Source organism: Callionymus lyra, chromosome 10, assembly GCF_982586985.1.
Source record: "Callionymus lyra chromosome 10, fCalLyr1.hap1.1, whole genome shotgun sequence".
Taxonomy (NCBI): Eukaryota; Metazoa; Chordata; class Actinopteri; order Syngnathiformes; family Callionymidae; genus Callionymus; species Callionymus lyra.
In genome coordinates this window covers 29,060,689-29,088,425 of record NC_141827.1, presented here as the reverse complement: position 1 = coordinate 29,088,425, position 27,737 = coordinate 29,060,689, and the positions used below count along the sequence as shown (strand labels likewise).

The following is a 27,737-nucleotide window of genomic DNA, read 5'->3' as shown; positions in this document are numbered from 1 at the left end:
ATAAAGAAGGAAACGGGGAAGAACTAAAACATGAGACATTCTAAAGATTAATCAATCATTCCGGTGAGTTCTGGAAGACGCAGCGATCTAAATAAAGTAGAATGATTGGACTGGTGGGTGGAGAACTGGTTTCAGCACTAGATTTAGTGGGCAGAGCAGAAGGGAACCAGTCACACCCAGGAACACATGCTGAGGCACAAACAGGAAACAGAAGGGAAGAAAAAAGGGGGCGGGACAATCATGAGTAACAACATGATGTGGAAACTTGGAACTCCCGTGACCGGTTTTAAATGGTCATCTTGTGTTCCGGTACATCTTGAATTTTCCTTCTGAGGGATCTCAACGTTCTCCTCGAGTCAGTGAAAAACCCCTGAGGTCGCTCACCTGTCATCTTTATCTGCCCACGACAGCTTCCTGTCACTTCAATCAGGTCAAAAGGTTCCCATGTTTGGGGTCAACTCTGGTGTGACTCATCGACACTTTACAACGTCGTCTCTGATCGCGGTGGAACTGTAGCCTGAAAAGTGACTTTGAAATGAATGTTCATGTTGATATGGTGACTTATAAAGATGTCGGTTTAAGATAAGATAAGGGACAGAAAACAAGGATGTCAACAATTAGATTAAAACTGATGTAAAGGATTATTTTGGTGGAGGACAAAAAAGAGATATTTAAGATGAATTGAGACTTAAATAAGACTCCTACTTCCTGTTGTATATTTTGTTTGGCTCTCGACTTAGAATGTTTAAATATTTTGGCCCCTTGTGTGATTGAGTTTGACACCGATGCTCTACAGGGACTGACTCAGGTCAGTCCTACCTGCCAAAACAACGGGGTGAGGGGAATATTGTTCATTTGTTTTCACTTGAAAGCCTAGAGGATTCTTAAGGATGTGGTTTACAAGGACACTTCCCAAGAAGACATGATTATGTGTGAAGTTCTATCTGAGCTCACTCAGTTTTATTTTTTGGAACAATCATGCAATTAGTTGACTATTGGTGAAACAAAAATGAAACATTTTCAGTACCCATGAAAAATCTAGTAAAGAGAGAGAAATCTGGCTATTTGTTAGTTGAATAGACTGTAGAAAGAAACTGCTGATGGGAATAAAAATTGTATGATAGTTTGTTTTAATCCCTTTAATCTTAAATTATATCCAATTATCTAGTATGATAAAATAAAATGTATTAATTAATAAAAGAGAAAAAAATGAATAGAAATAAATAAATAATAATAATAAAACAATAATAATAAAATAAAAAAATTATAAAAATTACAAAAGCCAGACCAACAACAATAATAACTATTAATATAAAAGCATGATTATCTAATTAAAATAATTACAATAACAGCAACAATAATAATAATAATAACTATATATTTATATATATAAAACTGTGATTATATAACTATTATAATAATAACAATAATTATAATAGAAACAATAATAATAACTATATATAAAACTATGATAATATAACTGTGATAATAATAACAATTAATAATAACAATAATAATAACAGCAACAATAATAACAACAATATTAACTCTATATAAAACCATGATTATATAAATATGATAATAGTCACAATAATAATAAAAGCAACAATAATAATAACTATATATAAAACTATGATTATATAACTATAATAATGATGATAACAACAATAACAGCAATAATAGTAATAACTATATATAAAACTATGTTTATATAACTATAATAATAATAACAATAGCAGAAACAAAAACTACAACAACAACAACAACAATAACTATATACAGTATATTAAACTATGATTATTTAACTATAATAATAATAACAATTAATAATAACAATAATATTAACAGCAACAAAAATTATATCAACAATAACTATATACGTTAAACCATGATTATGTAACTACAATAATAATAGTAATAATAATGATAACAACAAATATAATAATGTTACTTTCAGAGGTGTCCTCTCTCTTAGTGCGTACTTGGAACAGGAACCAACGACTGATCCGATAACTAAGGCGAGGAGGTTCCTACTTGACAGTTGTGTACTTGCCAAATGGTGAAAGGCTCTTCTTCAGGTGTACTTCCACCGCGCCCTCATAAAGGATTAAGTTTCACGGAAAATGAGTGATGGCATTTTTTTTTTGAAGGCTCATGAAATGGACCGGGACCAGAACAGCTCCTTCCACCATAGTGTTGCCCTCTCCAACCCACGTCAATCTCCCCATTTCCCAGCGACAAAAACCCACAGGAAAAAGAGTGGCAGCCATTTTAGGTGCAGCTGCTGCAGGGACGTGTGTGTGAGCTCCAGGAGCGGCTTCTGATCCAGGACCCCGGACAGCTTCTCGCGTCCTGCACCCGACAGCGAGTCCGTCCACTTCCACACACACACACACACACACACACACACACCCCCCCCCCCCCCACACACACACACACACACACACACACACACACACACCCCCACACACACACACACACACACACACACACACACACACCCCCACACACACACATCTATAGCAACCCCCCGTCCCCTCCCCCGTCCCTCTCCTCACCCCCTCCTCGCATCCGCAGCAGCGATCAGCCAATCAGAAGCGAGGCTCCACGTCAGCGTCGACGCGTTCCTCGGCGCAGGCGGAGGATGCTCAGTGTGAAGCAGACCCCTCTCTCTGCTCGCATCACCCACCACCTGGCTCCTTTATTATTCACCTCCAGGTACATGCAGGAGTGAGGAGAAGATCCGCGGCGTCAAACGGTGCGTTCAAAAAAGATTTAAATCTAAAAAAAGAGGAAAGAAATCGCTGTTTCTAGCTCAAGATGTTAGACCCGTCGTCCAGCGAGGAGGAATCGGACGGGATAGTGGAGGAGGAGAGCAAGGAGGTGATGGCACCCCAGGCCGGATCCCGCATCTCGCCCAGCCGGACCAGCGACAGCTCGGGCGGGCTCGCGCCCAGCAGCAGCAGCCGCGGCAGCGCCCGGCCGACCAGCCCGAGCCCGTCCGCCGCCAGCGAGGAGAAGGAGGACCTGGAGAAGATGCAGCGGGAGGAGGAGGACCGTAAGAAGAAGCTGCAGCTCTATGTGTTCGTCATGCGGTGCATCGCGTATCCCTTCAACGCCAAGCAGCCCACGGACATGGCGAGGCGACAGCAGAAGGTAAGGCCGCTCGTTGAGAAGCACATGAGGAAAAAAAACAACCTTCCTTTCACATCGCAGATGTTGTCATTGATGACCTACATAGGATGGAACACAAGGGGGGGGGGGGGGGGGGTGCCACTAGGCCTATCCGGTAGCGACAATTCTAGCCCACTTCCCGTGAAGGCATCTTGGATTTTGACGCAAAAAAAAAATGCAGGAATGTTCCCAGCATGACAGGAGCTCACACTGGAGTGTGTAGTGGAGAGACACATGGCACTGCAGAGCTGCAGCGGGTTCACTGCAAAGAAGAAAAAAAATCTCATTCACAAGTGAGATCATTAATGGAAGGAGATTGAACGAGACATTGTCATTGACCTTGTTGGTCAAAAAAAGAAAAGTCCAGCTTGTTACCACTAACGCGGTTTTTGACCTCCTTGTTGGATCCTTTTTGCACCATCATTTATCCTGTCAAATTGGCCTCCCAAGGTGACTCTTATGCACAGACCTCTTGAGGGAGAGGAGGCTTTAATAGCTTCTTTTCTGCAGATGCTACTCAGGGAAAAAGGAGGAACATGTTCGCTTTTAACAAATGTCTGCACAAAGAAATCATCAGCATTTTTTAAATGAATGCTGTTTATGTGAGGGAGGTTCAGGCCCTCAGCCCGGTACCGTGATACATTGATTGTGGAGTCAGTTGTGGGTTGTCATGCTGTTGTTGTGTATTGGATCTGACTTTCCAAACCTCGTTTGAGTCCACGGTGCTCCCTTTATCGCTTCATTACTGGCTTTAAGACTTATTAGTCTTGAATGAAAATACAATAATAACCATATTTATTAGTATTTTAGCCAAAATACTTTTTAGTTAGGAAGTCATGAATGTCAAGATTGGAAATTATTACGATCATGTTAAATTCAAATGATGAAAGCAACATTTTGTTTGATTTAAAAAAAAGTGAAATCTGTTATTTAAGGAAATTTATAGATGCAGATGATTGGTAAAAAGAGAAGAAGTGAAATTTATTTGTTTAGTCAATTTCATGTATAATTTCATGACCACGATAGTCAAAATTTTGGCATCTTTTTATTTTCGATTTAATACCTCGTCAGACACGAATTGTTTTTTTTTTTGATGATTTAGTAGGTTATTATCTGTAGAAGAAATTAAAGAAAATAGTTGAGAGCCAAATGTTAAGATGTGTTTTTTAAATGACTTATTGACCTTTAACTTCCCTTTTTCTTCTACAATTTCAGTAATTTTCAATGTATCTAGAAACCATTGACAGACAGCAAACCTCTTGTATTATGTACATATGAGAATTAAAACAATTACTACGACCAGCATCGAAATCTGAACTGGTTAACTAGTTAGCATAGAATCCAATAGAATCTGTAGTTGAACGTCCTCTGTCAGCCATTGACCCGTCCGTCTCTTCCGGACGCCGTTGAGCAACATACACATTTTTCTGCTGACTCATCGTCTCAGCTCCATGTGGGAGTTTGACACCAGTGTTTCTATCTAGTAGTTAGTTGGTTGTGGCGGTAGTGAATACATGTCTCGGACGGTCTGCTGCCTTCTGAGAGAGTCAGTCATTTTATCTGCCTACTGTCTGACTCCAGAGTTGGACCTGGTCCAGATGTGTTGCGTGTGGACCTTTGAAAAGAAAATTGACCGTGAAAAAATAGTGCAATGATGCATTAAGAGGATATTCATCAGGTTTTGTCAGATATAGTTGGATTAAAAAAAAGAATAAATACAGGTATATTATAGGTATACATTTATTAATTTATGTTATATAATTATATATATATATATATATATATATCATTTTTATTCTTTTTTGTATCCAACTATATCTCACACTAAATATAAATATAAATATGTATTCATTTATTGTGAGATATAGTTTGATTTAAACCTAAATCAATGTATTTATTATATATACTGTATATATTAAAATATATCTCACAAAACATGATTAAGACATATTTTTAAGGTATTTTCACTCATTGAAAAGCAAAGAAAATATTTAGAATAATTGCAAGAAAAGAAAAGTGTATATTTTTTACATAAATTATCAAAAATGTATTCTCGAGTTTTCTCATTTTTTACTTTTCTTTAAGCCTCAGTTTATTGAAATACTTCTAAATATAAGATAAATCATTATTTAGTTCAAAAGAAAAATCCACTTTTCTAATCCAATACTGTTACATGATTTTTTTTCCCGTGTTGGGAGGAAGTCTGAGTGAAAATAGAGGACACAAACCACACCCAAATTAGAGCTTCCTCAAGCTATAAGCAAACCAAAGATCTTTATGAATTAAAAAAGTGTTTTATTTCATGTTAAAATGAAATAGAAACATTATTTTTAACCTCTCTATTGTGAGTTAAGATCCCCTCTCTGTGTTGTATCACTACGAGTGAAGATGGTCAGGTCCACGACCGAAAGAATGACGGCCGCGGACGATCAACCTTGAGTCGAAAGGTCAATCTAGTCTCATCACCGTGTATCCTCTCACACATGACCTACCAGGATGAAGCTTCAAATTACACATCATCCACGAGCCTGAGTCAACCAAGACCATTTGTATTATTTGTGGAAGGCAAAAAAAAAAAAAAAATTGTTGCTACTTAAAGGCCAGAGCGAAACATGTGCAGCCGCTCCACGATAATCCGCTATTAGAAGCTCTGGCACCAGCAGCAGTTATGGGCTATCACACAGTCACAGGCTCTGCTGCAATATGGAAGCTCCATCCTTCAAATGTGCCGCTCTAACCTTGTGCGGAGGGTAAACACAAAAGCAGCAGTTATTGGCTTCCAGTTGAAAAGAACAACAGAAGCAGGTCTCTGTTGAGAAGCATGTTTTTAAAGCTGTTTGATTGTACACGTTAAGCCCACCTGACACGTGACGTACGCGCTAATTGTCTCAGGGCGCTCTCACGCTAATTGCGCCATCCCGGAGAATTTGATTGGAGTAAATTGTTTCAGGTGATTGACGGATCGTGTTGTTTATGGGATGGCGCCCGTCTTTGTTACGAGTGCTGGGCGGCGACTAACGGCGCTAAGCTGCCTGAGTGCACACCGGGATTAAACCTTCAGTACCGTTCGTATGACCTATTGATCGGAGAGTGTTCCGCTCATATCGTATTAAAACTGTTTACAAAACGACTTGAACGCACCTCGACTGCTCTTTCATTCTGTCAAGCGGCTCAAGTCTAGTATAGTGATGGCGACAGTTCTGTCATGTAGCTTGTACAATGTACAAATTGTAGGCTTTAGGTAAATTTTTTTGAAGCACTTGAAACATTTAATAAAAAAAAAAGAAGTTTTTGTTTGCAGGTGTAACAGAAGAGGTTACACAACGGAGATTTCGGATGTCCGATATGCCATTTTTTCCATCGCAGTTTCCCTATACAACCACTAGAAAATTCTGTTTACATTCAAGCACGTCCGACTTAATCCCATTACAGCAAAGCCCTTCCAGTAGTAAAACAGAAAAAAAAAATACAAATTCTAGTAGACTCATTTTAAATAGGTACTTAATTATAGCCGACATAACAGAGAAATCACACAACATAATTTACTGTATTTTTCTGACTATAATGTGCATCAATAATCCTCTAATTTTCTTAAATATTAAGAGTGCATACTGTATTAGCTTTTGAGTATATCCCGGTTCTCGTATTGACGGATTTTATGCTGTACACAGTGCTCAGAAATCTGTCAAAATGTTGATTAACTACGAAGCCACACCACAAGTTACTCTGAAAGTGACCAAAGTATAACTCTGCGAGTCACTGATGTATTACTCTGCGATTCACTGTAGTATTACTCCATGAGTCACCGTAGTATTACTCCTTGAGTCACCGAAGTATTACTCCACGAGTCACCGTAGCATTACTCCTTGAGTCACCGTAGTATTACTCCGCAAGTCTCGGTAGTATTACTCCACGAGTCACCGTAGCATTACTCCTTGAGTCACCTTAGTATTACTCCACAAGTCACTGTAGTATAAGTTCCTGAGTCACCGTAGAAAAACTCCACGAGTCACTGTAGTATTACTCCTCGAGTTACTGCGATATCACTACGTGGGTCACCGTAGTATTAATCTGTGAGTCACTGTAGTATTACTCCACGAGTCACTGCGGTATCACTATGCGAGTCACTGTAGTAATACTCCGCGAGTCACTGTAGTATAAGTTCCTGAGTCACCGTAGAAAAACTCCAAGTGTCACTGTAGTATTACTTTGTGAGTCACTGTACATTTACTCCGTGAGTCACCGTAGTATTAATCCACAAGTATCCATAGTACAACTCCACAAGTCACAGTTGTATTACTCCAGAAGTCACCAAAGTATTTCTCCACAAGTCACCGTAGTATTACTCCGCAAGTATCCGTAGTATGACTTAACAAGTCACAATAGTATTTCCCCACAAGTCACCCTAGGATAACTCTGCAAGTCACCTTAGTATTACTCCATAAGTCAGTATAGTTGTTCTCCACAAGTCACGGTAGTATAACCCTGTGAGTCAGTGCAAAGTCAATACTGGTTCATGTGTGATAACAAATAAAAAGCAGTAACCTGTCAGACGTCAGCCAATCAGGAACAGTTGTCTGACTAGGAAGTGACAAAAAGAACAGAAGCTTATAAACCAAATTAATATAATTAAAATGGTCCTTTAATACTTAATTTGAATTATCCTTAACACAAAACAAAATCCAATTGTAACCTGAAGCTGTGACATCACTAGGTGACAGCCCTTAAAAGCTCTGTATGTCTGACACTCTCAGTAACTACAACTGTTAAGTTGATGAAAAATCAACGTATTAACCCCTTAACGCCGAGTGTCGCGTATTCGCGACATACCGCTTCCATTAAGAATGCGCCAGAGATCGTGCGCGAGTTTCCCTAATGTTGGTTCATGCCTCTTCGATAGGAACCTAGGAAGGTTTTGCAATCACTAGTTTCTCGTAGGACCAATAACATTTAAAACCACGTCCGGTTACGATCGTGTTTTCTTCCTGGTGTTGCGCAACCCATTCAAAGTTGGAAGCGCGAAAGGATCGTCTTGTTTGAGGTAAGTTACCGTAAAAAAAAATACACGTCTGCTTATTGTTTGTCTGTGGAACTAGGAAAAGTAAAATAAAGTCGTTTTGAATGTAATTTTTGAAGATATTTCAAGTTTTCGGTTTGTCGCGAATTCGCGATATTCGTCCATAAGGGCTAAATTAATCAGTATGGCCAGATGCGCAATGGCGCAGTACACACTAATATATTCAAATGGATTTTAGCCGTCACACGCTTTCTATAGCAAAAACAATTCTTGTAACAATCTGTAATCATGTAGGATGTTTTATGAATTAAATTATTGACGTTTATTTTTCCTCAGGAATGTTTTATGGTAAGCGAACTCCTGTAGAAACCAGAGTTCACCAGCTGAGAGTGAGGACATCTGTCTCAGTGAGAGTGGAGAAGTTGATGAGGAATACACACCTGCACAAGGTGGTGAAAATAGCAGTAATAATGCTATAATATTGTATTGTACAGACTTTCAGCTTTTGTGTTGTAAGCCACATATTTAGGGCGTCGCTTTGAGAGCAGGTTGTATAAAGTTCTACCTAACCTTACCTTAATAGAATAGTCTGCACTTTTCAATGGTGTTTTTTTTTTTAAAACACCAGGTGACAGCAGTGAGGAAAGCTTCACTGCTGAAGAGGATGGTGAGCTTCCTAGTGTAGCTACTCCTGAACAAAAAGACAGAGTAGAGTGGGAAGAAATACAACATTACATCCATTTCAATGACAACATGGCACCAAACAATGACAGAATTTTCAAAATAAGGCTACTGATTGATGCACTTCTTCCCAAATTTCAGGCTCTTCTACAAGAGCAAATGCTCTGTGTTGACGAGCCATTGGTTCCTTTCAAAGGAAAATCAAGTTTAAAACAATATGTCCCCAAGAAGCCACATAAATGAGGATACAAAATATTTGTGCTTTGTGACACAAAAGGGCTGGTGCATTCCTTTGATGTATTTGAAAGGAAAACTGACTGTATTCAAGTGTTCTAAGTGCAATGTTCACTTGTGCCTGAACAAAAATAACAATTGCTTCAGGGAGTTTCATGAGTAAGGCACCCCACAATTGAAACAGCTCAGTTATCGTTGTTATAGTAGTTGTTGTTATAGTATTAGTTGTTGTCGTTGTTGTTGTTGAATATTCAGGTACTGCATATCATGGTGTTAGCTTTTACTCAGTGCACCTGACACCTGGGGATTCCTCGCAGCAGAGAACAAACTGTGGGACCAGAAACGACCAGCTTATTAGTGACATGTCTGCAGCACGTCAGGTGACGCTTCTGAGGAAGACTTGAGTCACTTTTTTTTTTTTATTGTTGTTTTCTTACCACTGTAATGTATATGTTGACATTAAAAAATAAAATTTCATGCCTAAGATGGGAAATGTGTTTTTATTATTTTTTGATCCTCGAATGCCTGTTGTCGCTAATTTGCGACATACCCAATTTTACAATAATTTTCTTCACTTAATTTAGTCTCTGCTTGAAAGCAAAAACACACATAATTATTTTTTTTGAACAATTGCAAATAAATTCAGGCGTCAAGGGGTTAAGATTATTTTTAGTTTTAAAAACAAGAAGTTTACGCACACTCTCATTTCCCCCCCAAAATAATACTGACAGAATATCTATTTTTGTTTTGGAAACAAAGGCAAAGAAGCACTAAAGGAAAACATTTTCAATTCTGAATAAAGAGGTTTGACACTGATATCAGATACAACCTAAAAAATCCTGCAATCTTGATGTCAGAACATAAAACATTAGCTTTAAAACATAAAAAACACCACATTCGAGGTGGAAAGTGAAAGACAATATTTGTTCTTTCTCACTGGAATGTTGTTTATCTGATGAAATGATAATCTCTAGTGTAATAGTGAGTGTGTTTCCATTATCGTGTTGATGGTTTGACGTGTTATAACCTCGGGAGATGCTGGAGTTACTCAGGATTTACTCTTAATGCGTCGTACTTCCATCATGACAGAGTGGATTTCCCCACAGATTAATTCTGGACGACATTGAGAGAAGGATCATCACACTCATTAAACCTGAGGCCTTAACAGTATAAAATACGTGGACATGAATGTTCCCATCATGTTCCACCATTTCAATTTCTCATAATGTACTGCAACAGTAATCAGGTCCAGTCACAAAACATTTTTTACATTTTTTTATTCCTGCTAAATTCTAATCTCAGTCATTATTTTTGTCTCTTTATAACTCCACCAGTCACGGTAGTATCACTCCGTGAGTTTCCCTAGTATTGCTCCATAAAGGTACTCATGGAGTAATACATTACTAATGGAGTAATAAAAAATCTTTAGAAAACAACTCAACCATTACATAATGTACTGCAACAGTTATAGGATATCCATAGTGACCAAAATCTTAATCAGATTTTTATTCCTGCTAAATTCTGAAGATTTAAAACATTCATTTTTAGTATTTTACTTGTTTATTTCTATTTATGACTAGTAATAATTCATTATTATGAATGTTTGTTTTAAGCCATGAATATTTCCATATATTTAACAAGTGTAAAAGCAAGAAAAGTGTATTTGATGTGTTGTCACGTTGGTATGTGTGTAACTGTAGCAGGATTCCTCTGCGTTTAACCTCTAGTGATTCATCCTCACGGGGGCTGCTGAGGTCACATGACCCCCCCTGGTCCAGACAAGAACTTGGTCTCAAAACCAGAGGCGGTCGAGTGTCACCAGAATGTCTTTAATTGCTGTGGTCGGAACGAGGCGCCACTCTCTTGATTGGCAGGAGTTTTTTTATTCCGACATATGTTGTCTTTCATTGTAAGAGCAGTCGACAGGGAGACGCTGCAGGACGTTTGACTTCTGCTTCAGCAGATTTATTTCTCTCAGTTTAGAATGTTTACCAAGCAAAAACACCTCAAATATTGTCTGACAATGGTCCAGGCATGAGCTGAACTGAAAACTGAAAAGTATATTTATTATATTTTAATTTGAAATGAGGTTGAAAACAGGAAGTAGTATAAACATTTCAGATTCCAACATCAATATTAAAAGATATTGCTTATGTAACTTCCTGTTTGTGTGAATATGGAGCTTTATTAAAAAACACAGGCACGAGTAATAATAATAAGTAGATTCAAAATTTCAAACATTTTTATAGAAATGTAATGTTTAATACGTTTTATAAAAACTGTACAATTATGAACCTAAATGTTAAACTAATAAAAAAATAATAATTAAACCGATTATTTAAATTAAAAGTATTATTCGATTAAAGTAAATTTGAAAAATACTTCATATCCCAGAATGCTTTGCTACTTTTATGCATTAAATGACTTTAAAAGTACTTTAACTTTTCTTATAAAGTGTAATATATAAACCATCAAATTCTTCTGATAAACTAAATTTATTAAATTAATTAATAAGAATTATAACTGTTAAGAATCATAGTTTCAAGTGAAGGAAAAATGTCTTAGTTGTTGTATTTTCCCTTTTATTTTCACCACTTAAATCTCAGATGTTTTATTTGTCTCTGTCTCTAAATCCAAGAAAGTCAATTCAATTCAATTCAATTCAATTCAATTCAATTCAATTCAATTCAATTCAATTCAATTTTATTTAAAGTGTCTTATCAAACAAAGTTATCTCAAGACACTATACAGTTGAAATACGACTATAGTTGATTAAGGAAAAATAGATCCCAGCAATTCAACAAAGAGCAAAAAGCGAAACACTGTACAGTGAGCTATGGCGAGGAAAAACTTCCTTTTAGAAACCTCGAGCGGAACCTGACTCATTGTTGACGGCCTGCCGCTTTGACCGGCTGGGAGGAAGGATGAGGTAGACAGATGGATAAGGAGAGACAATAAGTAAATTATTCAATAAGTCAATTTATATTGTTTCATATTTTCCTGAAAAGTATATTGATTGTATCAAAAAATATTATAAACATTATATTTCTTGGTAACATGAGCAGCACGATGATCCACTCATAGATGATCATTTGAAAAAAGGTGTTAATATAAATTGCAGTTTTAAAAGATAAGGAGGTTCATTTATAAAGGAGCCATGAGTCCAGGGATGATTAGTTTGGTTTAGTCATTAGACAGTTGCCTGGAGCGACTGATCTGCATGATTTCTTAATAGACTCTTGACTCAGTGTCCATCCATCCATCCATCCATCCATCCATCCATCCATCCATCCATCCATCCATCCATCCATCCATCCATCCATCCATCCATCCATCCATCCATCCATCCATCCATCCATCCATCCATCCATCCATCCATCCATCCATCCATCCATCCATCCATCCATCCATCCATCCATCCATCCATCCATCCATCCATCCATCCATCCATCCATCCATCCATCCATCCATCCATCCATCCATCCATCCATCCATCCATCCATCCATCCATCCATCCATCCATCCATCCATCCATCCATCCATCCATCCATCCATCCATCCATCCATCCATCCATCCATCCATCCATCCATCCCATCCATCCATCCATCCCTTCTCTCTTTAACTATTCTTAATATAATATAATGACTCCCAATATTAGTTAAAAGCTTTATGTTACACAAAACAAAAAAAATACAAAAACCTTTTTTTCTTTTTTTGTAGTCTTCTATTCAACATGTTCCTGCTGCAGAATTCACCTTCAGGAAGATAAAAACATCAAATAAGAGAAATGGAACTTTAAGGAAATGGAACTTTTATGAAAAATAGCAGAGAAGCTCCAGATTTGGTAATTTGAGATATTTTCCGAGGGTTAAGCTCTAACTGGATACAAACAATCTTAAAGATTTCACCTCATTCTTGACTATGAAAACCTGAGTATGCTTTGAGTTATTTGACGGACAGGATTGTTTTAACCAGAGTTTTGGTTTGGGAACTGTAATCTGTGGTTTCTCGACCGTGCTGAGATTTTAATCTGACTTCAATCTTGTGTCGTTTATCTCCGCAAACAGTAATCTCTTGATCTTAGAGCACGTTTGCTATTCAGGGATGACGAGAGAGAGAGAGAGAGAGAGAGAGTGTGTGTGTGTGAGAGAGAGAGAGAGAGAGAGAGAGAGAAAGAGATAGAGAGAGAGAGATGCCTATGAATATCCCAATCTTGTCCATCATGAGTCGCATCACAGCGTCATCATGATCAACGGCGGCTCCAGATGTTGCTGTCAATGAAACAAACAAAATGGCTGTAACTAAGCCTTGTTTGAATCAGACCTAAGCCATATGTTTCTCTTTTATCCAGCTCAGTGTCCGACTGTCCTCGCCAGAAATACTCCAGAACTATTTCCACGTCTTCGCATCCCTGCTGCTCCTGATTCATCGCGTTATTCCTGTAGTTGCCTTTCATTTCTTTTTAATTAAACAAATATATTCACCTTTATCTATTAAGAAGCTCTCTTTAACATACGAGGGCTCTTTCATTTGTATGTCTTTGTGTAAAATCTGAAATGAAATATTCTGTCTGAATTAAAATAAATGGAAAATCACATTTAATTAACAAAATAAAATAATAGCAGAATAATATTTCCTGTCTTGCAAACATGTTGAATCATTACATAATGTCTGTGTTTTATAACTATTTTAGAATAATAATAATTTATAATATTGTACCTTTTGACGAATGTAAATATTTATTCTGTATTAATTGTTCCCACATGTTTTATAATTGAAACTTCTCTTTTTTTTACTGGTAAAATAGATCTTTAATATTAGTATTTTATTTTTTAATTATTAATTTCTATTTTAATAAATATAGTTACACATGTAAGGCAGTCACAATAGTTTACATGTATTTTTCTGTGTAATTAATCTTTTTTTTTATTATTATTTTATCAAAATATAAGATGCATTTTTTTTTCTCTTTTACTTATTTCACTGTGTCCTTAGTTTCAACGAATGATGGTTTGATGAAGCTTCATGAAGCAGTGTCATCCTTATTTTCAAAGTCCACTAGATGGCGTCTTTGCACTATTTTCCTTTGTTTTGAACATGTTCTAATGAAACATTATTTTTAAACTAACACTTTTCTTAGAAAGCTTTTATTATATTTCATTCATTGCCGACTTAAACTGAGGTCCCCATGTTGCAAAAGCTTTTATTTTCCGCCCTCTAAAAGCTTTTTCTCATTACTTACCCTCGCGATCTTCCCAAGAATTGGACTTTTCTCTGAATCACAGAACCCCAAAGCGATAATAACCGATCTATGAAATGTAATTTGTTGACTGATTACCACTGAGATTGCTGAATTACCACACAATTATTCTCTGTCCTGCAGGTTAGAACGCCGCTCGTAAATATTCTCCATCATTTCAAGGACAGAGTATTGAGGAGAGAAAGATCTGCTGCGCGACTGCAACTAAAAAAATAATCTTAAAAAAAAAAGGATAAATTGTAATGATTTTCAACATTAAAAGAGAGAAGACAGAAGTCTGATTTATGGCCAGATCATTACTGCTCTACGCCTCTCGCGCCTGATGACTCTCTGAGGCATAGAATTTACAAACAGCAGCAGAGAGAAGATCTCATTTAGGAGGAGAGTCGTCTTTTACTAGTCTTTTAATGTCACTCTCTCATTCTGTGCAAAAACACAAACTCTGAAGGTTTGCAGCACCTAACAGTTTGTTGGTCTGTGTGTTCGTACGCAACATAACCCTAGAATTGTGAATGTAGTTCACGGGACTGGTAGAAATCTGATTTTTTTAAGGTAGTTCCATCTGGTTTTAAGAAGGTTTTGAAGGTTTTGTAAATCACTTGTAAGGCTTGTAAAACAAAAACAGAAAACGAATAATACATTTACAGCCTGAAACTTGTCTTAATAATACACATTGTATAATAAAATAAATAAACTTTTACAGGGCTGTAGCGACAAAACATGGACCTTAGGTTTATCTGACGCACCTCTTGAACATCAGTGTTTTAACAAGACATTAGCTCCTTGGCAGAGGTATTTGCTGTTTCAGCACTATTTACACTAACGATCAAAAACAAATACAAGAGTTTCAGAAAATCAGGGAAAAAGCCTACACAAAAAAATGTCTTAAGATATTTCTTGAAGGAGTCAGTAGATCCACCAAACACAGAGGTGAGAGGAAGATTGTTCCAAAGCTTAGGAGCAACAGCCTGGAAGGATTTCTCTCGTCTGGTCCTGAACCGTGTGAGTGGAACCGTCAGTAGATTCTGAACAACAGACCTCAGAGCCCGAGCTGGGGTGTAAGGTGGATCAGATCACTGATGTAAGGAGGAACCTGACCATGAATAGATCTGAAAGTAAGAACCAGAATTTAAAAAATTGATCCTGAAAGAAACTGGCAGCCAGTGAAGAGATTGAAGGATCGGAGAAAGCAAGTAGACGTTACCCTGCGATAAATTACGTACTTGTTTACTCACAAGATGAAACTAAAACGAACAATTAGATTAAATATCTGCCTCCGTGATATGTCATAATCTTTTTTTTAACTTTTGTAGAGGATTCTAATAAATTATTCTTTAGATATTCAGATCTTAAGTCGTCTTTTTCACGTTTGATTAACAAACTCATGATGGTTCTTTGATCCTAAACACCAACAAAGATGTTTTATGGGCAGCATTTATGGGGGTTGAGTCTGTGGTGTTTTTAACAAATGGCTTTTACAGCCCCGGGGCTGTACCCACGATCCACGCCGACAAAGACTGGATCCACGAAACATGAGCCTCCCTGTTTGCCGAGCATACATCGGCCTGTTGACCAACTTTTCTTTGTGTCAGACAGCAGCTTTTCAAACGACTGAGTGCTGTGTTTGTTCAGATGTGGGCGGGCGATGACATCTGCAAGACTGATAGAGACAAGCTTTGTCTGGTGAGAGCATCCTCTCATACCGTGTTTGCCGTGAGCCAACAGCGCCGGGAAGCTGCTCTCCGTGATCGCCGTGATATTCACGTTTGTGTTTCACGCCTATGATCACATGAAAGAATCAGAATCTATCAAGTGAAAACAGAGTAAATTGCACTCAGAGCTACTTATTACATTTGTTTCATCATGATTTAAGAAAGGTTCTTCCAGGGTGATTATATGAAATAACCATAAGTTCTTCGATAGATACTGAATTTTCTTTATCTTCGTGTTTTAAAGTGATCGACAGATAGAATTTTTTACTCATTATTCTTCATCTTATTTTTTGTTGCCACAGTAGGCTGTGGATTGCATTCCTAATCCCAAGCAAATTTATAACTGGCTACATGCCGGCTCTTGGGACACCATGGAAAGGTGGCGTTGTACAAACAACCCATCACACCTGAAGACGATTCAAACATCACAAACACTCTAGGATCTCCTGAAATGGACATGTCCCAAAAATAAGTTTTGAACTTGAATCAGAAGAATAGAGAATGTTTATCATCACAACTGGACTAAACAAAAAAGACAATAACAAAAAAAAAATCGACAAAAACGACAGCATATTAGAGAAAAACATCAATAACAGCAAAAACTCAACATTAGGATCAACTATACAAAAATAATAATATCAGAAACAGAAGTGACACGATGACAACTAACAAAAATATTGCAGACAAAAACAGTAACAACAACATAATTATCAAAGTTTAAATAACATGCAGGAAAAAACAATATCTTGATGATTTTTAATGATTTTAATCTCACCATTATTTTTATATTTTTACAAAATCAAGCCAGACAAGGATTTATTTTTAAACAATTCTAGTTTTTTTTGCTTCTTCAAATATTCCTGATTTTCTGCTTCATCGCAAGATTACAGGGAGTTGCCACGTACATATAACAAGGAACGCTATTGGCTAAGAAACGAGGGTCAACCATTCGGAGCATGAGCTCTGTATCCTGGTTGCTGATTGGTTAATAGATCTCACTTCGCTTCAACAAAGTTTGTAGTGAGTTTTGAGGTTTTCTTAATCGCGATCATTACATTGCAGAGGAAATATTCATCACAGTCTCCCATGTTGAGTAGAACAATTGTTTTCATAACAAGGTGTTTGTCATTTAAAATATAAGTTTGCTTCTCTGTCTATTCTCACTTCTTGCGGATGTTCCTGGAACGTTACCCTGCGATAAATGACGTACTTGTTTAAACTAAAACGAACAATTAGATTAAATTAAAATGTCTTTGATCAAGATCCGCTCAAATCTCCAAATAAAATCCATCCATTGGTGAGAGATAAAAATGTTACAAATACAGAAACGTTTTGGCTGAATTGAAAGAAAAGAAGATCCTTTATCTGCTGAAGGAGAAATAGTTTTTTGAAGGGTGAAAGTCAAGAGAACTCAATTTCAAGGCTGCTGGAGTTCTCGAATAGTTTCCGGTGACTCACGGATATTTCTCTCTGGAGTCAGATCCATAGTCATTTTGAAGCGTAGCGAAGTCGCTGCACTTTATTCCGATGCAATGTGCATATGCCTTTATTGATATGTGACGCTTGATTAATGCCAGGGGCTGCTTTACTGCAAGCAAATAAATCACCTTGTTAGACTGCAATCTTGATAAGAGCCAAAGAAGGAAGATCAATAGCGAGCAAAGCAGAAAAATATGTCTGGGTTTTCTGGCAGGAGTGACGGGGACCGAGGCATTTCCTCTGGATCATCAATTAAGTTGCTAATCACGAGAGTTCTCCGAGCCACGATTGGCGGCCAAACAAGTAAATTAGGAAGATGCAGGAATGATCTTTTTTTGACTCACTGCAGGGCTGTCACTCACTTTCGTTAATACACTGACTACAAGTGTGTCACGAATGTCGATAAATCTCTAACGGAGGAAGTAAAACAGGTGAAGCATCCAAACTTCAGTATGGCCGTTAGCTAGGATAGCATTGCTGCTCATCGCAGGTACATTTGTTTATTCATACATTTATTAAGGGGTTAGGGTTAGGATTAGGGTTAGGGTGAGGGTGAGGGTGAGGGTGAGGGTGAGGGTGAGGGTGAGGGTGAGGGTGAGGGTCAGGGTCAGGGTTATGGTTAAGGTTAAGGTAAGGTTAGGTATACGGATAGGGATAGGGATAGCATTAGTTTTAAGGTTAGGGTAAAGATTAGGGCTAGGAATAGGAATAGGAATAGGAATAGGAATAGGAATAGGAATAGCAATAGGAATGGGAATAGGAATAGGACAATAGATAGGGTTAGGGTTAGCATAGCATGCTGCTCATCGAAGGACCATTCGTTCATTCATTAATCTATTAACCTTCCTTGATTTTTGGTGCCAGGGCCAGTACTTACAATTTTGAATATTCCAGGGAAAAGAAGAGCAAGAAAAGTCACTGGATGCAGTAAACGAAGAGAGGGAAAGAAGTAGAAAAAGACTCGGGAATTCTTACTCCAAGTATTCAAGAGGTTTTGGAATCCTGGTTTGTTATTGGTGGGTGTAGAAATAATGGGATTGTATAAGAAGAGCCTACAGGAGAGTGTACTTAGTGGACTGTGAGAGCACTAAAGCTTGAATCTGTACTTGTCTCTCGTCTGTAAAAGGTTGTTTGTGACTGGGAGAACAGAATTCTGTACACTGAACAAGATGTTTCTGGTACATTGTGGGTCTTCTGTAGAGAGCCAGAGCTCTATATTGCTGGTCTTTAGCGCTGTTGTCATCTCTACCTGGTCTGAAAAAGTGCTCTATAAATACAAATTACTAATTTACTTACTTACTGTTTTGTCCCTGACGAATTAGGGGGGAAACAACATCTCAATTCAAAGGACACAATAAAGAACACTTGAACTATATGGCTTTTTGGTGTTTATCGCATCACTTACGTGGCCGAGGAAAGTGTCAGATATTGATGCTCTTATGTGCCACGACATGATGAGACCAGCCAAAAACCACAATACCAATGAAAACCAGCCATGAGTGCTTAAGGTCTTAACCATAGTTGGCTGTGATAGTCTTTCTTTTTTACATGATTATGTAGCATTTTTGACCACTAATGGAGGGTGTTGGGATGGAATGATGGGCTTGCAGATGGTGTCGAAATTGCCTCACAGGCACGATATGTTGTACTTTTCTATCGCACTCCTACACGACAGACTGTCACTTGGAATGTGTGACTGAATGTACAGAGACACAAATGTAACCAGCATGTCCCCGGGCCTCATTCATATACACAACAGCTTGAACTGTGGATCGATAGCTGTTCATCGGGGTGGGCCGGAATGTCAGTCTTGTTAATCTTATCTCACTGACTCTGCTGAGAAGTCAGCTGATGACCCTGGTGAGCGAGGGCCAGAGTCACTTCTGGCCTTTTGCCATTAATGTTCAGAAAGCAGAAGATCAAGGGCTCACATCACTCCAGTCACTAACTCAGATCATAGCAATGCCAGAATGCTGCAGGTCTGAATCCCCTGTTAGACCACATTTCAATGACCCTTTGATGAAGAGAAAAGGCTTTTAGCGTATACCTTAGGTACCGTTTGAATGTTTTGTGTTCAGTGCTGCCCCTGTCTATTATACTTGACAGGGTTAGGGTAAAAGATAGGGATAGGCCTTAACGGTAGGGTTTAGGTATAGGGGTCCAGGACGAGTGTTAGGGGTATGGGTTAGGGCTTGGGCTAGGGCTAGGGCTAGGGCTAGGGCTAGGGCTAGGGCTACGGCTAAGGCTAGGGCTAGGGCTACGGCTAAGGCTAGGGCTAGGGCTAGGGCTAGGGCTAGGGCTAGGGCTAGGGCTAGGGCTAGGGCTAGGGCTAGGGCTAGGGCTAGGGATAAAGATAGAGATAGGGCTAGGGCTAGGGCTAGGGCTAAGGTTACTGTCAAGGTTAACTGTTAGGGTTAGGGTGAGTGTTAGGGTTCGGGTTCAGGTTAGGTATAGGGATTAGGGGCAATGATTATTCAGCAAAGCGAGCCAACTAGTAGGCTCTGAAATTAACGATGATGCTTCATAAATTAGGTATCGGTTCGGTTGACAACCCTAGGTTCTCTGAAAACCTAAATAAATTTTCACCCGAGATTATCAAGAGTAATTATCCACCGTGTTTGTTTGAATTATTCAAAAAAAGTTTGCTTGATGCTGGGAGCTTTAGATAAACTAGATCTAAATTCACTGGAGGAATTTGTAGCTCAGTGTTTAGAGGAGAATTTAGGTGTCTTTGGTTTTTATTCATGAGCAGTGATAAAAGGGGAATTGTAAGATTGACTGCTGTTTACTGGCATCACTGTTTTTCCTGGGGCGAGCTGAGACGGTGGGATGCGGTTTGAACAATCCATCTAGTGTCACATTTTGACAAACTGTGTACATTAAACATGTCTTTTATTTATGTTGAGAAGGAGACCAGTGCCGATTGAAACATCCCCCTCCAGTGAATCAAGTGAACAATATTTAAAATGTAATCTAATATTGTGTCCCTCAGCATGTTTTAAAACTTTGTCTCCACTTTTAAAAGGGTAATATAACAATACAATTACAATTTCATGGTTAAGGTCTCAATTTAAACCCATCAAACTAATGAATAACAGTGCAGCTTCTACTTCCTGTCGTTGATCTTGTCATCACTTTCAACACAATTTTGTACTCATAGTGTGACATGTGTTTGACAACAAGCCTTCTGGCAGCATCGTTTCGGGGGCGAAACACTAAAAAGAATTTCATCATTGGCACCGTGCAGATTTGAGACCACCAGTGGGAATAGAACTCCCATCTGGCGCGGGAGTATTTGTGTTCCCCTCAGGTGGGGAGATGTTTGGGTTTCTCGGTTGTTGTAGCAAATGTGAACTTAACCAGAAAAATTGAAGCAGAGGGAATCTTCTGCGTTTAAAAATATGAGGTAAATATGTTTGGCTTTAATACTGATGTGTCCGCTCGTTGCCCTTCTTTCCCTACCCAGATATCCAAGCAGCAGCTCCAGCAGACCAAGGATCGCTTCCAGGCCTTTCTCAACGGAGACACACAAATCGTGGCGGACGAAGCGTTCATCAATGCCGTGCAGAGTTACTATGAGGTACGTAATGAGCCCAGAGCGTTTTTTTCTCATCATATAATGAGTCATTATTGTTGAAATTAAATTAATATGACAATAAAAATACATTTCAAGATTTAATTAAAGAGTCATTTTCTTTAATTTGAATTCCATCTGCATTTGTGTTTGTGTGAATATAGTTAAAAAACAGTCATGACTGGATACTATTTTTACAAGAATATACTAATTATAAATCCATAAAATATATTGCAAAACACAATAAAAGAAGTACAAATTAAAAAAGGGATTTTTTTTTTGTAAAAAATACAAAGACGTAAAATAGGGAGCAAAAGGACTGCTTCAATGATAATACATTAAAATGGCGAATAAAAAAAAATTTACAAGTCATATAAAATATATTAGAGGAACAAAAAAACTGGGGGTATAATAATAATTAAAAAACATGTTTTATCTGCAGTTTGTTGTTGTTGATTTAATAAAATAGTGTATTTGAGGGGGTAAAAATAGATAGATATTTTTAAAAGATAAAGATCAATAGAATATTCTGAAGAAAAGCAGGAAAAAAATAATATTTTCTGTAGAGAAATGCATAAAATAAAAATATAAAAGCAAAATAATTAAAAAAAACTTTATTTAAAAAATATGAATAAATACAATATAATAATATTAAAAAAGGGTAAAATAAGTTTTTGATTACATTTTATATGCAATTTAGTTATTGTTGATTTAAATAAAAGTCTATATAGGCAAAAGCTCAGATGTATTATTTTTAGAAAAATTTACAAATCCATTACACAACATAAAATAGAATATCTTGAAAATATGAGAAAAATGGAAACATTTTCTGAACAAATTATAATATTAAAAACAGCTGAGGGAATGTGTCAATGACAATAAACTTAAATATGTTTTTAAAGATGCATAGATTAAATGTAATGATTTTTGATGTTAAAAAAGTGTATTTTGAAAAGAAAAACAAACCAAAAACCATATCTGGATAATATTATTATTTTTTTTTACAAAAACATGCTTGATATGAATCCATTACGCCATGTAAAAAGATCAATAGTTTATCCTGAGAAAATGGGAAAACATATTTAAATTTATGTAAAAGGAATACATAGAATGCACAAGAGAAAAAGTATTAGCAGTAAGAGAGAAATCTCATTAATAATACGCAAAAATGTAAATATCTTTTAATATAAAACGTGTTGAAACTACATTAAAATGAGTGAAACATGAGACTGAACAGTAGCTGAATCGCAGTAAAATAAAACCTCACAAAGAGCCGATACAAGGCAGCTGTGGCAGGAAAAAATAAAAAACTGACTTTTTCATTTTGGGGAAGAAACCCTGACTCTGAATCAAGGAGAGAACACAGAGATGGAATAGCGAGGAAATCTGAGGGGACGACAGTCACTTTTTAAGACACGTATTTCAATGATCAATGAAGGTATGAAGATATTCTCTGCCTCTTTCAGGATTCCATCTCAGAATGTTTGGTTACAGGCGGCCGTGTGCTAAAATGGTGGCGGAGGCTTTGTCATTTCTCAGATTATGAGTCAGAGCGTGTGGCTGACAAAGCCTTTTTCCAACTCCAGCGTTCAATCTGCAGATGGAAACGTGGTTATTAACGTCCAGGACAGATAGAAGCGCATGTTAGAGGCCGGTGCTGGAAGCTCTCGGCGGCTCGTGGATACAGTAGAGAGTGGAGGTTATTCACCAGACGTTTGTGGCAGACACCCACCGACATATATCAACGCGTTTACGCTGATGAGTTCATTTCAAATTAGCGCTAGAGAAAGACATCCTGTCAGCAAAGAAGGGCCGCTTGCGATAAAATGTCCGGATAATTAAAAAACACCATTTGATCTTTCAGCATATTCTTAAGTTCCCTTCATCCTTGACAGTTAGATGGACTTTTATAATTAAGAATGAATGATTGAGACGACGCCGGAGACGAGTAAACACCGTTTTTATCCGTGAACGTCAGTGTAAGAGTCAAGAGAAACATATTGAACTACAACTGTTTGTTTTTGAAAATTCAAAAATGTATTTTAATATAAGTCATAAATCTATAATTAACACTCCAGACAACATGATCTGATCTTTTCTTTCATGTTTTTCCTGTTGGATCTCTGTCGTCATGGAACATTTATATATAAAAAAAAAAATACTGTCAGACTGCTCACTCAGACTGTGAGATGAACCAAAAGAAAATCAATAAGGACAGTTAGCAGTGAGAGGACATGAGAGTGAGTGAAGAGGCGGAAAGGAAAACAAAATTAACTCTATCTTCTATTCTGAAATCTAAAGTGTTTAATGATTATATTATATATGATTTAGAAAAAAACAGCATTTGACTAAATCAAACCATAAAAAAACGAAAAAAAAATGAAATTATTACGTTATATTTTATATTATATATTAGGTAGCAAGTAGGCAACATTATTTATTAGAAATCAGAAACCTTTTACTGCTAGTGTTGTTTTGTGGTGACAATAAAATAATGAAATGGTAAAAATTAATTAAAATGAGATAACTTATATATGTTACTTATATAAACTTATATGAATAATGAATTAACACAATTAAAATAAAACACATTTAACTAAATAATTAACTATAATGCACATTTTGTATCTGGTAGTAAAGGTTCCATGACCTTGCAGTTATACAGTCCTAGCACTGGGAGGAGCCGAAAATAAAATGGTAACTTATTCAATTGACTACTTGTTATTTAATTTTACACTTGATGACTTCTAGATAAACAAAGAGAGACCCTCGTTCTGCCATATAATACATTTTTTTTAGTGGTTTCAGAGAGATAAAGACAACAACAAAACAAAACAAAAAAATGTGTATTCAAATTAGCAACGAAAATGCTTAGGTACTAGCAAGGACCACAGCGTATGTCCCAGCTAGTTGGGTAAATGAGTTTCATTAAATCATCTTTTAACTCAATTGAAACATTCACATCTTTACGGGTCATCAACACGAACATTAATCTACTTATATTTTCTGGCGGGCACCATTGAAATGACTTGGCGGCCTGGATTTGGCCCGTGGACCATGAGTTTGTAGTTTTCTTAAGCGACCTGACCGTCTCGTCTTCCGATCGCAGGTCTTCTTGAAAAGCGACCGAGTGGCGAAGATGGTCCAGAGCGGCGGCTTCTCGGCCTCCGACTGCAGGGACGTCTTCAAACGACACATCGAGAAGCGCGTGCGGAGTTTGCCGGAGATCGACGGCCTGAGCAAGGAGACGGTGCTCAGCTCCTGGATGGCCAAGTTCGACACCATCTACCGCGGCGACGAGGATCCGCGCAAGGCCCAGCAGCGCATGACGGCAAGCGCCGCCTCCGAGCTCATCCTCAGCAAAGACCAGCTGTACGAGATGTTCCAGAACATTCTGGGCATCAAGAAGTTCGAGCACCAGCTGCTTTACCAAGCTTGTCAGGTAACTCGGCTTGTTACAATTAGGAATTTGAGTTTGAAAATAATGTAGCAGCACAATGTCTTGAATAGAAATAATATTAATTTATATTATGTTAATATGTTCATAAACAAATGACATATACAAATAAAAATACATTTAAGATATAAATTCAACAAAAAAATAATATATCTATCACTGTATGTATTATTTTCCATTCAAACAAAAGAAATGCTAAAGAAAATCAAATTCCAATTTTATTCGATATTTATGTGTTCAGCATATTTGACAAGATATATAAATGTACTACCTATACATGTATATATCTTATTAAATATACAGAACACATAGAACGCAAGAGCAACACTAGAAATCCAATGATGTAGAAATTACGTACATTTAACCTTCTTATATTTAAAGCAGCAATATGTAAGATTGAGTGTATTGTTTTTGGCTCCTCCCAGTGTTTAGACTGTGTAACTGCAATATATTTGTTTGAGTTACAATACTATTTCACAATAGATAAAAGAATGAATAGAGGAAATAAAACAACAGACCTATCACTTTTATAATCTAATAAACAATTAAATGATGAATTATTAATGGAGAGGCTTTTGGAAACATGAATTTGAAGTTTGTAGTTTAACTCTGAATGAGTTATTAGTGCTCACGATTAGCGTTCACTCCTTCCGAAGATCTGCATTTGCCACATTCCTCTCAGAAGAAGTGATTAAAAATACCAGTGATACTAATATTAGAACATGAGTAGTTGGTAAATATGGAAACATAATATTATTAAACAGGTCATAATCTGTCCCTCGAAACGCACTATGCTGAGGTTTGTGCGATAGTGTAAAGTAAGAATACAATTACACACAATCTGAAGCTAAAAAAAAGACAATAAGACGTCAACAACAGAGGTCACTGAGACCTTTTTTTAAACTCGATCCTTCGAGAAACCAGACACCTCAGAGAGCTTGAAGTCAGTCACTGCTGTGGTTGGAGGAAGGAGTTGTGGACGACACACAGCTGAGAAAACATTAGATGTTAACAAAAAAAAAACAGTTGTGAGGGGCCAAAAAGAAAGAAGGGTCAAGAGTAAAAACATAAGTGACGAAGACAAATGGAAAAAAAAAGACGGTAATTTTATTTATTCTAAAAAATACAATTTATGATCCACCTATAACACGCTTTCTTCCAATTAACTACATTTACATTTATTGTTATTTACATTATTATTATGAATAAATGTAGTTTAGCTACAATTAATGAATCTATTTTATTAATTTTCCATTATGCACGAATAAAAAAAGGTGGAAAAAAGTAATACTTAACAAATAAGACCTTTCTTTCTACATGTATTGTATGTATCAATACATACAATACAAATTAACAAAATCATAATCTAATTTTATCTAAATTGTCCCAAAAGAAATACTCAAAGTATAAAGAAAAAAAAACATTGTGAGATTTCTACGTGAGCAGAATTCACTCTTGATGACCTTGAGATAAATTGAAAGGGCCACATATGCCCCCTGGATCAGCCATATAGTATCTAGAAATATTTTTATTTTTATTTGTATTTTTTTTACAGTAGATCCAAAGAAATAAAAGAAAAAAACATGTTGCTAACTTTTTCCCGGGGAGTGCCAGGAAAAGCGAAATCAAACCAAGAATTGTCTCATTCAAAACCAAATTAAAGCTCCTATATCTTCTTCAGGTTCAACACAACATTGAAGCACACAGGAAAATCATTTTCAGAATTCTGACATGTCTGTTCAAGCCATTCACACAAGTGTGATTCCAAATCTATGGATAGTCAATCACAGATGGTTGTCCATTCAGCGCCGGTACTTGTTCTGTTACGGCGATATTGCGAAACATGATAAGACGTTGGAGCCTCCGAACTTAACTGGCATATCCATCGAAATAATGAGTTCACTGAATCATCTCGTCCCTACTTACCGCGCCTTTCTCAAAAATTCCCCCGCCGACATATTTCATTGTAGTGGAGATTGCGGGCGGATAATAGTAGACACCAGGGTGCTGGTGTCGGACATAACTCTCCCTCCGTCTCTGGCTGTAGCGCTTTAGTGCTCACCGTGAGAATGCTGAAGACAGCACTAATGTATTCTCTCTCCACGAGCCTGATTAGAAGTCATATCATGGCACCAATCGGAGCAGGGCGCTGACACATTTACATTTGCTTAGTGTTTAATGTGTGGAAAACATACTTGTTCATTAATGGCGGCCCCCTCTGAATGAACGCTCCGAGCTGCCAATTCTTCACGTCATCCCCTTCGTATACGTCTGTTTGCTGTTTAACAAATGATCTCGGTTTTCAAATGTGTCCGTCGGCAGAGATCAATATAGGCTCCGTCCTGTGGTGTTCATTAGCTTTTCCTGCTGAATGTCATGCATCACATTAACCTCCGAATCCTCTGTGAATTTCTTTTTTTTTCTTCTTCCTTTGAAGATCCTTGACCTACTTTTTTGTTGGCAGTGGTGCTCATGTTAGGCTCAGGAAATAATCCGAACTCAAACCATTAGTTCTTAGAATTCAGATGAACTGTGGATTCATTTTGATTAATCATGATTATATTTGGGGAAATCATGTTTTCTTTTGCAAGATTCAAGATTCAATGATTTGTTTGCGCAATAATTGTGTTTTTTTTTTGTTTAGTTTTTTTTTTTAGAATCCCTTATTAGTCCCGCGAGGGGAAATTCAACCATTCACACATACTGATGGGAGTAGGCATGCACACTTGCGCCAAGTTCACCATCAGGAGCAATCAGGGTGAAGTGTCTGGAGCTGGGATTGAACCTGCAACCTTTTGGACTGCAGGCAACCACTCTACCATCTGAGCTATGTCGCCCCTTAAAAAATTATATATTTTTTGGAAAATATTCTTTCACTTCTCCCAATACATTTTGATTGAGAAAGTAAGATTTATATACAAATTTAAGATTTTTGATTTGTGAAATCTTCTAAACCAGGGATCCTGCAAAGCGTTGCTATTATTCCACGAGGTGCCTTGGTATCATTTCAAAAGGCGGCATAGTATTACTCGGCTAAGCACCTAGGTATAATTCTGCCAAGCACTGTGGTATTGTTACCCGAGGTGTTGTGGTATTACTCTGCGAAGCGACTTTGTATTATCCCCTAAATTGCGTGGTATTACTCCAC

General features: G+C 37.4%; 1 protein-coding gene across 11 annotated transcripts in view; it reads left to right on the top strand.

The window, feature by feature from the left end:
* Positions 1-2,668: 2,668 nt before the first annotated feature.
* LOC148071362 (calcium-dependent secretion activator 1-like) overlaps positions 2,669-27,737 on the top strand; it is a 76,373-nt gene continuing 51,304 nt past the window's right edge. For 4 of the 11 annotated variants that reach the window (XM_087801805.1, XM_087801797.1, XM_087801796.1 and 1 more), the window contains exons 1-3: positions 2,671-3,156; positions 21,025-21,138; positions 24,242-24,574. In XM_087801805.1, coding sequence (XP_087657931.1) covers positions 2,821-3,156; positions 21,025-21,138; positions 24,242-24,574 — 783 coding nt within the window. In that variant the 5' untranslated portion in view covers positions 2,671-2,820. Of the gene's footprint in view, positions 3,157-21,024; positions 21,139-24,241; positions 24,575-27,737 lie in introns of all 11 variants that reach the window. The other 7 variants (XM_087801806.1, XM_087801801.1, XM_087801800.1 and 4 more) reach the window with 3 other exon arrangements.